The following is a 13623-nucleotide window of genomic DNA, read 5'->3' as shown; positions in this document are numbered from 1 at the left end:
GTGCATCCTTTCACTTTCCTTGATTCTGCACATCTGTATTCCATCAGACTCTGCAAAGTAAGTTTGCTAAATGTAAATGTCAGTGGAGTTAAGTTGAATTGACCTCTGGTGAAATTGATATTAAAAGAAAATTTAAAATTACTTTCAAGAGTGTTATATCTATGTTGCATACTTGTCAGAGAATTTTTAAAATAAAGCTCAATACATAGTGGTAAATCTTTTATTTTAGCATACTATGGCGATTCTACATGTGTGGAACTATTGAGTTACAGGGAAATCAGCTTGTGTTTATATCTAGTAGCAAACAAGTGAGTGAAATCAGTACCACCACCCCCAAGCAAAACAAAGAGTTGATAGTTCATAATGTTTTTCCTCATGATTTATTTGTGGCTCATCCATCTACCCTTATCTTGTTTTCACAGCTGTGCTATCGCTCCAAGGAGTAGTTGTGGCCAGCACAATGATCATAGTTTTGTAGGCTTACAACTTATTTGAGAAAACACAGGATGTCCACAAGGTCACAAAGCTTTAGCAACATACAGCTCTTTTAACCCTATATTCAAAATTTTCTTCCACAATGTTATAGTGTGGTTTGACTGAGTAATATACATTATTCAGTGCATCAACCTGAGAGAGGGGTGCTCAAAAGCATAGAACATTTTCTCAATTCTGATTCCATGGTTGTTCCTTGTTTTCTGGTTACTATTTCTCCTGTCACATGTTTCTTGTAAGCAAGCTTTGTCAATTCCATCATGCTTCACCTACCACCAATCCATCACCCAAACTTCTCTCTTCAACTTCCATTCAACCTTTGGGTTCAATGATACATCTACCAGCAGATTCAGTCTCCTTCTCAGTGTAATTTTTCAGAACAAGACATGTCAGGTTCTCTTTCCTTAGATGCTTGGAACGTATCAAAGATTATACAATCTGGTTACCCCATTTGAGGCAGGATGTGGAGGCTTTGGAGAGGTGCAGGACACGTTTAACAGGAAGCTGTCTGGATTGGAGTGCTTTTGCTATAAGAGGTTGGACAAACTTGGATTGTTTTCTATGAAGTATCAGAGGCTGAGGGAAGACCTTATGGATATGTATAGAATTATGAGAAGCATAGTTGGGTGGACAGAGGGAACATTTTCCCAAGGAAGAAATGCCAAATACTAGGTGGCATAGCTGTAAGATAAGAGGACTAAAGTTTAAAGGAAATGTATGGGGTAAATTATTTTACACAGAGAGTGGCAGTGCTAGTAATGTAGTGCCAAGGTTTGTGATATAAGCAAATATAAAAGTGGCATTTAAGAGGCTTTTAGATAGATACATGACTGTGCAGAGAATGGAGGGACTTAGATCATGGCAGTAGAAAGGATAAATTTAATTTCACATCATTTTAGAACAGACACTGTGGGCCAAAGAGTGCATTGCCATGCTGCAGTCTTCCATGTTCCACAGCAACCCTGTGGATTCAGGAACTGATTCCAATAACAGACATCAGCGCAAACCTGAAGGGCAAAGATTGTAATGAAAATAAATTCAACTGATCCTAACTCATTCCACAAGGATTCCATTCAGGCACCAGAAGGAGAAGCCTTATCCTACACCTCTCTTTCATTCCAGCTGCAGATATGTCAAACATTGACTTTCTGTATCTAACATCAGCAAGAGTCAATATTAGTGTTAGGAGTGAGAACGTATTTTATGAAGTGGTTATTTTAATTATACCATTCCATCAATTAATCATTCCATCAGCTTCACTGATAGCAAATAATTACTGATAACACTCACAACAAAGATTTTGCTTCCTGAGTACTTTTGGGTGTGCTTTATGTATTTTGGGCTGCTGATCATGAAAATCACCATGAAATTTTCCTATCATGTGCCATTTTTTGAAACCATCTATATTTGATATTTCAATTCATAATTCAAATCAATTAAAATGTTGCCCACAATGTAAGATGAAAAGTTTTCTATCCTGTCCAGGCATGCCTGGACATGCTTGGGCAGGGCGGATGCTGAATGGCAGCACAGGCTTTAGAAAGGCTATAAAAGCATCACACACATACCGTTCTAGGCATTGTGTTTACATGTATATTGGTTTGAAATCACACTGATTTGCATAGTACATTGTATGTACTCATTATAATAAAATAATTATATTTTTCAGAAGATTCATAATAGCAAATTGTCTCACCGATGTTGTAACAGCCATGATACTTTCTGTTATATTTGTGGGGCGTATACACTTAAATCTCAGGATGGAGCATGACTCCTCTTATTAAGAAAACCTATAGGCTCTACTTCGGGTGTAAAATTGGTGACCAAAACAAAACCCGGGCTCCTCCCATTTTTTGCGCAACGTACACTGTTGACCTCAGAGCTTGACTCAGAGGTACTCGGAAGTCAATGCCATCTGCTGTCCCGGTGACATGGCAAGAGCAGAAGGATCATGTCACAAACTGCTACTTCTGTCTGACCAGTGTGTCTGGTTTCTCTGCTTAAGAAAATAAATCCATTGAATACCCCAATCTCCCTTCAGCCAGGAGACCTGTGCCACATGACGATGATTTTCCAATACCAAAGCCACCAGAAATATGGAGTCTAGAGGAGGCAGGCAAAGATGCCATGATGTAAGAGCCAGGAATGGAAAATGATATTGATACTGACACAGATTTTGAACTCTTTATGTCAAGTAAGCCTCATCTGATAACTCAATCAGAGTTAAGTGACCTGGTCAGAGACTTGGGTTTGTCAAAGTCAAAAGCAGAAGTCCTGGGTTGAAGACTGCAAGGATGGAATCTGCTGTTACCAGGCACAAACGTTTCCATGAAGGATTTCGATATTTGAGACAGATGTTTCCCAGAATAACTGATGCCAAGATTAAGAAAGGCATTTCATCAAGCAGTTCATCAATGACAGGCAGTTCAAAGAACTTCTAGTGAGTCTGGAGAAAATCACATGGAAGACATTCAATGATGTTATTGAAAATATTCTTGCACAGGGCACCAAACTGCTTGTACATGCAGCTGGTTGACAACATGCTTCAAACATACAAAATCATGAAGTGCAACATATCACTAAAGATTTATTTTCTGTATTCCCATTTAGTCTTCTTCTATGCAAATCTTGGTGCTGTCAGTGACGAGCGTGGTGAAAGGTTTCATCAAGACATGGTGAAATGTATCAGGCAAATGGAATCCATCAGTTCTGGCTGATAACAGTTGGACATTTAAGGAAGAAGCCTCAGACACTGAATACAAATGAAAATTATCAATAAAACATTTTTAGTTTAGTTGAATTATTGCGAAGCATCAGCACCATTATGCATTTAAATGCATTATAGTCAATAAAACTTAATTTCTTGTTTCTCCAAGTAGCCTGGAATTATACTTGTGTTCAGATTCAAGCCGCCTGTCATAACCACAAAATTTTTTGAGGAAGTAACACATTAGAAAAAAATTGCTATCCAGTGTAATACATCACATGGAATGTCCAACTCAATCCTAAACATAAAGCACTTGCTGAAGTGATGTATGTGCTGAGATTTCCAGCATCAAAAGATGGAGGACAGCAAGTAACAACACTGAAAGCAGGAACAATGTGAATTGTACACACAGGTTGCCATCTCCCAGCCTGATTTGGATCCTACCTTCATTAAATTTTTTCCGATTTCTCAAAACTTCAGCTATCTAAACTGCTGCAGCTCAAAAGAATAAGACGGTTAATGAAAGCCAGGTTCTTCCAACTACCAAAGACAGAAGAACAAATTAATAACAATAAAACTAATAATGATGTAAACTGAGTTCAAATTCTCATACATCATGTTAGGATTGCAGTTCGTGGTTTCTGGATTTCTAGGTCTAGAATTCATATCCAGTGAGAAAAACACACCAACATTGAGAGAGGTTTTCTCCCTGCTACCAATATGCACCACTCTTTGGCTTTCTGTAACTTTTCTACTTTGACTTCTAGCGTTTCCTCTGGTGCTGTGTGTCTTCAGAGGATAGAAGACATTAAAGAGGTTTCATGAAATCACAGAATCTCAAAGGGATTTCTTCAACTCATCATGCCTGCAGCTTTGGCAGAGCATCTCAAGTAGCCCTACACTCCTACCCTTTCTCCAGAGTTTAGATGCTCTCTTTGTTCTGAGATCTGCGAATAAAAGTTCCTTGATGTCCTCTGAATGATCACTCATTGCTAAAGAATGGGTAAATCTCCAGAGATTCTTCTTGGACAACTCAGTATAGGAATGCCTGGTACAACGAGCTACTCCAGGTTTCTTAAGTTGTCTCACTCCTGAGTTGTAGTCACAAAACAAATAACTCTAGATTTCTAAAGAGGACAAATAAAATGCTAACACAAAATAGTGGCACCCTGGTGCAGCTGTTAAAGTCGCAGCCTCACAGCACCAGAGACCTAGGTTCAATCTCTGATATTAAACTTGATTCTGATACTGATTCAATCGTGATCTCAGATGCTATCTGTGTGAACTTTGCATGTTCTTCATGTGAGCAGGTGGGTTTGCTCTGGGTGTGCCAATTTCCTCCCATGTCTCCTAAAAGTGTGCAAATTGGTAGTTTAAGTTGTCCCATGTGTAGGTGAATGGTAGAATATGAGATCAGTGGTGTGGGGGTGGTGTGGCTGGAAACAAGGAAAGAATAAAATGGAATCAGTGTGGGATTAGTTAAAAAAATGAGTCCTCAATGTTTAGCACGGAAACAATGGCCAGCTGAACCTTTATCCAAAGTGTATCACTCAATAACTTACAATACATTTGAGACAACATAAATATATACATATTGTAACAACATTTAAAGCTCAAAGGAAGTTTTATTATCAGAGTACATATATGTCATCACAAACAACCCTGAGATTCTTTTTTTCTGCGTAACACTCAGGAGTTTAAAATTACTAACCCTCTCTACCTCTGATCCTCCGATGAGGACTGGCTCATGGACCTCTGGTTTCCCTCTCCTGAAATCTACAATTAGTTCCTTGGTCTTGCTGACAGATTAGATAATAACTATATATTATATAGTTACTTACTTGAACTAATGTCTATAATTGCTTCTGACTGTATTTCAGTATTTAGAGGTTAGAATGAAAAGGTATTAAAAAGTTGGGGAATGAGTAAAGAGTCGGCAGGAGAATTTGAGCCACTGAGAGAGTGGTGGAAACAATTTATTTCTTCCTACAATCACAAGGGTGAGAATAATTATAAATTGGATCATATTATGCCCATTTTACATTACAAATTTGATCAATTGCAGGAATCCGTCATCATATGTGCAATCAAAAATCAAATACTGCAGAAGCTGGGAAATCTGAAAAATGTTAGAAAAGATCAGAAAATGAAACAGAATGAAAAGAAACAGAATTAACGTTTTAAGTCTTAATTAGAATTGGAAATGTGGATAAGTAAGTAGCTGCAATATGTCCAACTCAATACAAATTTGGAATCATTTAAATAATTTTGTATGACTTCTGTTTCAATCCCAATTAATAAGATTTATAGACTCAAGATGTTCACCTCAAGGAGGTAGATTTATGTCTGTTATTTAGGATAACAGCTTGTCAGGAGGATGAAATAGATTTTCCCCCTGAATAAACTGTGAAGGAATATGTGGTTCATTTGAGCAAAGACACTATTTGTTCACAGTTTCTAAGCTATTTGTTAGGTTTAAGAAGGCATCCGTTAGTCTTGCGAGACCATGGATCTGCGCCTGGAAAGTCTTCGCTCTCCAGGGCGCAGGCCTGGGCAAGATTGTATGGAAGACCAGCAGTTGCCCATGCTGCAAGTCTCCCCTCTCCACGACACCAATGTTGTCCAAAGGAAGGGCATTAGGACCCATACAGCTTGGCACCAGTGTTGTCGCAGAGCAATATGTGGGTAAGTGCCTTGCTCAAGTACACAACACATTCCCTCGGCTGGGGCTCGAACTCACGACCTTCAGGTCGCTAGTCCAATGCCTTAACCACTTGGCCACGTGCCTACACAGGTTTAAGAAGAATGATTTATAAAACATCTTGAGGCATACAAGTGAATAGGTTGTATGTTTGTCACAATGGTCAGTAAGCCAACCCGCTACCTCACAATTACCCAGTTTCTGTCTGACCTAAAGTGCTGCCTGCATGGATTTCCCATGATCACGCTGTGATCAAGTGCTGCCTGCGTGGATTTCCCATGATCACGCTGTGATCAAGAGGGTTTCATCCAGCTGCTCTGGTTTCCTCCCAATCTTAAAGGGGTAAAATTTAGTGGATTAATTTGCCACTGTAGATTGCCCTTCATATGGTCGAGTTGTAGAATGCAAGAGGTTGAGCGGTGTTGATGGGAAACTGGGAAAATATAATGGATTTGTGTGGGATTAGTGAGAAATGAGTGTTTGATTTTTAGCGAACCAAAGTCTTGTTTCTAAAACACAAAATACTCTGCAAATAGTCTTGTTTCTGTACTCTGTCTTTCTATGATCCTGAGTCTATCAGATGTTTTACCTACAAAAGAGGAGATTTACTGAATTTATTCTCTGGCACCTGCCTCAGTGGGATAGGTTACTGCTCTAAGAAAGAGTGACAGAAATATTATATCTACCTTTGTCAGTCTGCCTTCCACTAAATAAGAGAATTAACAAGTTGTACCTAATCATCAAGTAGTCGGCATATGGACAGTTCTCTGGTTCATGCAATTCTTTAGCTATCAGACATCACAATGTTGCACTTTTAGCCAAAGGAACAGAAAATCCTTTTATGATGATGATGAACCTTTCATATCACAGTCTCCAAAACTATTACTAATGATGTATGTTAATTATTTTCCTTTTGGCAGTCCTTGTGCTGCACTTGATGGAATTTGTAAAAGTCAGTTGTACCTTAGCACACACTATTATTAAAGACTGTAGTGATGCTTCAACTCTGCTTCATTTAATATTTTCTGTCTCCTTCCAGTTATGGACATCACTGACATTGTGAAAGGCAAAGCAGAAAGTGATGAAGAGAAACAGCATTTTATTCCTTTCCACCCGTGAGTCAATTTATCTCATAAATTCTTTGCATAGAACTTGTGTAGGCAGTTATCTACAAGTTTGGATTGGATAGCACTCATGAGAATGTTTTATTAGGTCTTTATAGTTATGTTAATTTGAGAAAGAAATCAGATGTAATGATTTGTTTTAGTCAATAATTTTTAATGGCAGTCCCACCACTTTAATCCCATTAGTCCTTTACTTCTCATGAAGTCATTCCAAACAGCTCTGTAATCAGTCCAAATGGTGTTTGCAAGAAACTCTCCCCACCACCACCACTATATTAAAGGGGTCACAAATTATTTCTAACAAAGGAAAATCTTCTCTTACTTTTTAAGATTTCAAGCCATGAGTAGGATACAATCAAATTTCTAACAAAATCAGGTTTATTATCTCTGATGTATGTCATGGAACGTGTTGTTTTGTGGCAGCAGTACAGTGCAAGAATTAAAAGCTTACTACAGGTTACAATAAATAAATTGTAAAACAGGAATAGTGAGATAGTGTTCCTGGGTTCATGGACCATTCAGAAATCTAATAGTAGGGAAGAAGAAGCTCACCCTAAAACATTGAGTGTGGGTCTTCAGGCTCCTGTACTTCCTCCCTGGTGGTAGTAATGAAAAGAGGACATGTCCTCGATGGTGAATGACCTTAATGATGGATTCTGCCCTCCGTAAACACAATCTTTTGAATATGTCCTCAATGGTGAGGAGAGTTGTGTCTACAACCCTTTACAGCCTCTTGCAACCCTGTGCATTTAACCTTCATACCAGGCTGTGATACAACCAGTCAGAATGTTGTCCACTGTTAGAGTCTTAGGTGACACACTAGAATCTCCTCAAACCCATAACGGAGTATAACCACTAGTGTGCCTTCTTTGTGATTGCATCAATATGTGGACCATAGGATAGATCCCCTGAGATCTTGATATCCAGGAATTTGAAGCTGATCACTCTTTCCACCTCTGACAGCCCAAACCCCCACTCCAACTCATGAAGACTGGTGTGTGTTTTCCCAGTTTCCCCTTCCTGAAGTTCATATTCAGTTCCTTGGTTTTGCTGATGTTAAGTTCAAGGTTGTTGTCGCAACACCACGAACCCAGCTGATCTATCTCATTCCTGTACATCTACTTATCTCCATCTGTAATTATGCCAATACTGTGGTATCATTAGATAATTTATAGATGACATTTGAGCTGTACCTAGAGAGCATAGAGGGGTGAACTAATTACACATCCGTGAGATACATCTTTCCTGATTGTCAGTGAGGATGAGGTGTTATTTCCAATCTGCATTGACAGGTGGTTAGGCATGTGAATGGTGTGTGTGTGCGTGTGTGTGTGTGTGTGTGTGTGTGTGTGTGTGTGTGTGTGTGTGTGTGTGACTCTTAGCTTCACCAGTCATGTGCAAGAAAGTGAATAACAGTCAGATTTATTTCTGATGGCTTACCAAGCAGATATTATGATTAGGTGGCAGGGCAGGGTGGTGAATTTGTGGAATTTTTTACCACAGGCAGCTGTGGAGGCTAGGTCGTTGGGTGTATTTAAGGCAGAGATTGATAGGTTCTTGATTGATTGGATGTGGCATCAAAGATAATGGTGAGAAGGCCGGGGAGTGAGGTTGAGGAGGAGAAAAAAGGATCAGCCATATTTGAATGGCGGAGCAGACTCAATGGGCCAGATGGCCTAATTCTGCTCCTATGTCTTATGGTCTTATGGACTAATTGTTCTTCTGTTGGCCATAGTTGTGTATGCAACAAGCAACCAGGCATGTGTTTAAATCCCACAATGGCAGCTGAAATTAAGAGTAAATGTCTGTGTTCTGATGGACATGAAATTACTTGCTTTATGCAAAAAATCTCCTCTGGTTAACCCATTATCTTGGAGCAAAGGAAATGTACTGCCATTATCTTTAACGGAAGAGATCTGTATATGCTGGAGATCTTGAGCAATACACTCAAAATGCTGTAGGAACTCAACAAGTCTGACAGCATCTATGGAGAGGAATAAACAATTGATGCTTTGGGCCAAGACTCTTCAGCAGGACTGGAATGGAATGGGGCAGAAGACAGAATAAAAAAGTGAGAGAGGGGGAAGAGTACAAGGTGACAGATGATAGGTAAAACCTCATGGGGGGAAGTTGGGTGGGTAAGGGAGAGTAATAAAGTAAGAAGCTGGGAGAGGATAGGTGGAAGAGGTAAAAGGCTGAAGAAGAAGGAATCTGATAGGAGAGGACAGTGGGCCATGGATGAAAGGGAAAGGGGAAGGGGAACAAAGGGACATAATGTGCAGATATGGAGAAGAGAAGGGACGAGAGTTTAAGCAGAAAGGGGAATGGAAAAAGAGAGTAAGGGGAGAGGAAGAATTTCCCAGAAGTTGGAGAAATCGATACTCATGCTATCTTTTGGAGGCTATCCAGGTAGCATTGCTCCTCCAACCTGAGTCTGCCCTCATCATGGCAGTAGAGGAGGTCATGGAGAGACATGTCCGAATGGGAATGGGAAGTTGACTTCAGTTGAGTACTGGGAGATCCTAGCTTTTGCAACAGACAGAGCGAAGGTGTTGCCACATCTGGAAAGGGTGTTTGGGAGCCTGAGTGTTGGTGAGAGAGGAGGTGTGTGGACAAGTGTAGCACTTGTCACACCTTCAGGAATAAGTGCCAGGAGAGAGATCAGTGGGGAATGGGGGAGCAGGTAGGTGGACATGACAGTCATGTAGAAAGCAATCTCTACAGAAAGCAGAGTGGGGAGGGGGAAGGAAAGTGGTAGGATCCCACTGGAAATGGCAAAAGTTACGAAGACTGATCTGTTGGATACAGAGGCGTGTGGGTTGGTAGGCTGCTGCCTTTATCTAATTTGCTTCTATGTGTCTCCAAACCAATCATTGTGGTTAACTGTTAACTGCTGGCAAACTGAGAAGGTATTTAGAGACTGACAATGAAGATCAGTATTATTTGTGGCAACCACACCTCATAAGTGATTGAATAAAAGTCTCTTAATGCTCCTTGCTCATAGGCACCTACAAAAATTAACCTGAAGGCTATCAGGAGGATCTGCTGTTGCTACCTGTGCCTCCTTAGTCAGGAGAAAATAGAATGTAAAGTGAATGAGATAGAGTGTGTGTGAATATGAATGCATTTGCAAGACTGCTGTCTGAGATTATGTGTGAAAGTATGTGTATACTGCAAGAACGTTTCTGGTCTGAGAGTGTGGGAGCATGTGTGAGAATGTTTGTGTGTGTGTAATGCTAGAATCTTTAAAATTTGTGAGTGGTTGTGTGTGAGTAGTGTGAGTGTGTGTGGGGTGACCGTGAGAATGTGTGTGAGTGTGTTTAATAAGAGTATATGGGAGTATGTGTAAGAAGGTGTGAGTTTGTGTGTTCATACTATGTATTTTGGAGTATTCATGAAAATGTGTGTGTGTGTTTGTGTGCAAGCATGTGTAATTTGATTGTATGGCAATGTGTATGAGAAAGCATGTGAGTATTTTTGTGAATATGAACGTGTGGGTGTGTGTAGGAATGTAAGTGCTTGTGTGTATAATGTGACTATATTGGAATTGGTTAACAAAGAAAATTTAATCATTTCCTATTACAATGAAAAGCAAACATTATTTCTCCTCCTACTCATACATACATATGAAAACCGTCATTATACTTAATTAAAAATAAGTGTTCTACTAATTCAATTTGCAAGTTTGGAATTGTTCTCTGACGGGTCAAAAAATTGGATTGCGATCTGTTATCCAAACCATGAATGCATATAGTGTTGATTAATCTTCTCCCTGAGTTGGGACGGAATGAGAAGCCAATGGGAAAGAAAAGAGATGGTTACAGCAGAAGGCAGCCAACCTGCTGCACCCATTTACTGCAGGTAGTGACTGCAAAGCTCTGTACTAGTGTGACAGTAGTGAAACTCTGAAATGGAATATAGGATTTGTTTTAATAGTTGATGTAATAAGCAACTAAGTGTGGGCACAGGTTCTCGGAATTTAGAAGTGTACATGTAGATCCTTAATATTATGAAAAAAGTATGCATATGTCCATAATCTCGTGGAGACACAAGAGATTGCAGGTGCTGGAGTCTGGAGAAACATACCAAGTGCTGGACAATCTCAGTGGGTCAAGCTGGATTTATGGAGGGAAAAGGACAGCTGACATTTCAAGTTGGGACTTTTCATCTCAAATCCATAACCTCATGTTTTTTTTAAGATAGTTAATGATAGGAAAATTGTTCCTGCTTGTCGTCCCAACTAGTGCATGTCTTTGCATTCACACCATCCAACTTAATGGAAGTGAAAGGCACTTAATGGAACATTCAGCGAAAAGTCCAGGAAATGGAGGAAAAACAAATACATTGACAACAAATTCTGCTGACCAAATTGACAGTAAGACACCCACTAGGGTTAACAGTCCTCCTGCATTATCCTAGAGCCTTGAGGATTTATAGATATATTTTTGGATACGTACTGGGGAAAAAAATCCCCTTCTGTTTTGATCAAGAGTTTATACCTGCCTCTAATGATAAGAAGACCTAAGATGCAAAGGATAGCAGGATTATTGACAAACGCTGTTTAGATAAGAAGATGTTAGGTGTGACCACATTGCATCCAGATATCTTTACATCCAGCCTTTTGTATTGATATTTTGCATTTACATTTCTCTTGTGTGTATTTCTTTTCTCACATTTTGCAGATTTGTGGCAGAGAATGACTTTTTGCACTCTTTACTTAATCGAGTTATCTCTACGAAAACCGGGGATGAGAAAGGACAAGGTAATCCCTTCGATCATGCTTGCATTTCTTACTTCCTGTGTTATTTGTACATCAGAATAAAGTAAGTTTATATGTTGTCACTATTATCAGCAAATTATAAACACCAAAGGTTCTGCAGATGCTGGAAATCTTGAGCAAAATATGGAAATGCTGGAGGAACTCAGCAGCATTTATGGAGGGGAATAAATAGCCAATGTTTCAAGCTGAGACTGCCAGTTCTGATGAAAAGTCTCAGCCAGAAATGTTGACTGTTTATTCACCTTCACAGATACAGCCTTACTTGCTAAGTTGCTCCAGCATCTTCTGTGTGTTATCTGCAAATTAGTATTTTGCTTCAGATGCCGTTGGATTGAGGAAGTGTTCGATATATCGGGCTGGATTTAGACAGTGCTGGGCATGACAATAAACTAACTACAACAATATTGGGCAAGGTACCAGAATATTGAAACAGGTTTGAATACATTACTGGAGCATGGACATTAGCTTCATAACAATGTCTTGATATCTTGTAACCTCTTGGATTATTTATGTGTTTATGCAAGTACTCAGCAGGAAAAATGTGAACAGGACATAGAGACCTTTATGCATTTCCTTGACTAGAACTTAATAACAATGTAGAATTTTTGTTCAGATGCTACCAGCATATTATGCCAGCATATAAAAATATATCTATGCTCCACCATAGAATGTTAAAGCACAGATGTTCTGAATACAAACTGAACTGAATTGAATAAGACCCATAGAACTGGGGCTAAAGTTGGTTTGAGCTTGTATCCGGAAAGATGTTAGCAGCCAGGTCTAGTGAGATGTCACTTATTCCACTACTTGGTAAATCAAACTGAAGATGCTGCATTTGAGGGATAGGAGTGGACTGCTTCTGTTAGTCCCACAGAACCGACAGCCACTTGTTACAAATTGAAGAAGCCTATAGGATTTGTCAAACTTAATGAACAACTGGCCAATGTGCAATGGAATCCTCAGCAATAGCTATTTGAATAATTCAGATTAGACATTGATAAAATCAAAGAGATTGTTTGGTTTCTGCTGTGTAAACTCTATTGTCTAGTAAATAATTCAATTACATTTCTCTCTCCTTCAACTGCTTATCATCCCCTTTACCTGGATCCACCTTTCACCTACCAGCTCTTGCTGCACCCCTTCCCTTCACAATTTTATACTGGCTATCTGCTCTCTACCTTTCAGTTCAATTGAAGAGTCTCAACTCAAATTATTGGTTGTCTAATTCTCCGTTGCCTGACCTGCTGATCTCCAACACTTTGGCCATTGCTCTCCTTGGTAATTGACTGACTTCAGAATTCCGACATCCAAATTGAACTTAAAAGGAGCTTTTGAGCATTATTGTGGCCACTTCTTTGTATTTTCATATTATCCCCACCCCCATTCTCTCTCTCTCACTCTCTCTCCTTCTCAAATTATCATTCATGTTTTTGTTACCTCAATACTTGAATCATTCAGTGCTGTCCTAATCCAGATCTTCCACATACTCTGGACTTAACACAATCAAAAACTCTTCATATTCTATCTCCCACCAGGTTTGATTCTTTGATCATCCAGGCGCTTGCTGACTTATATTCGCTCCTGGGCCACAAACATTGTAAATTTTAAATTCTCATTCTTTTATTTAAACCTGTCCAAGACATTGCCCCTCTATTTTTTCTGAAACTCTTCTAGCCACCAGAACCTTCCTTAATCCCCAGTCATTCATGCTTAAAAATCCCCGTGATGGTGCTTTTCTTATGAGGTACTTCATAAGAATAATAATGAGGCACAAAATAATAAACACAATTTCTTATTGTTCCCTACCACTGAAATCCAT

At 39.4% G+C, this 13623-nt stretch overlaps 1 protein-coding gene across 1 annotated transcript in view; it reads left to right on the top strand.

Moving 5' to 3' along the window:
• The window catches only part of LOC134349413 (dedicator of cytokinesis protein 2-like), a 732270-nt gene that overhangs the window by 134841 nt on the left and 583806 nt on the right, over positions 1–13623 (top strand). The window contains exons 11-12 of the mRNA XM_063053680.1: positions 6940–7015; positions 11707–11786. Of these exons, the coding sequence (XP_062909750.1) occupies positions 6940–7015; positions 11707–11786 (156 nt within the window). The remainder of the gene's footprint in view (positions 1–6939; positions 7016–11706; positions 11787–13623) is intronic.

The sequence above is a fragment of the Mobula hypostoma genome, chromosome 7 (assembly GCF_963921235.1).
Source record: "Mobula hypostoma chromosome 7, sMobHyp1.1, whole genome shotgun sequence".
NCBI classification, from domain to species: Eukaryota; Metazoa; Chordata; class Chondrichthyes; order Myliobatiformes; family Myliobatidae; genus Mobula; species Mobula hypostoma.
The sequence above is the reverse complement of the archived record's forward strand: the minus strand, read 5'-3'. Positions and strand labels throughout refer to the sequence as shown.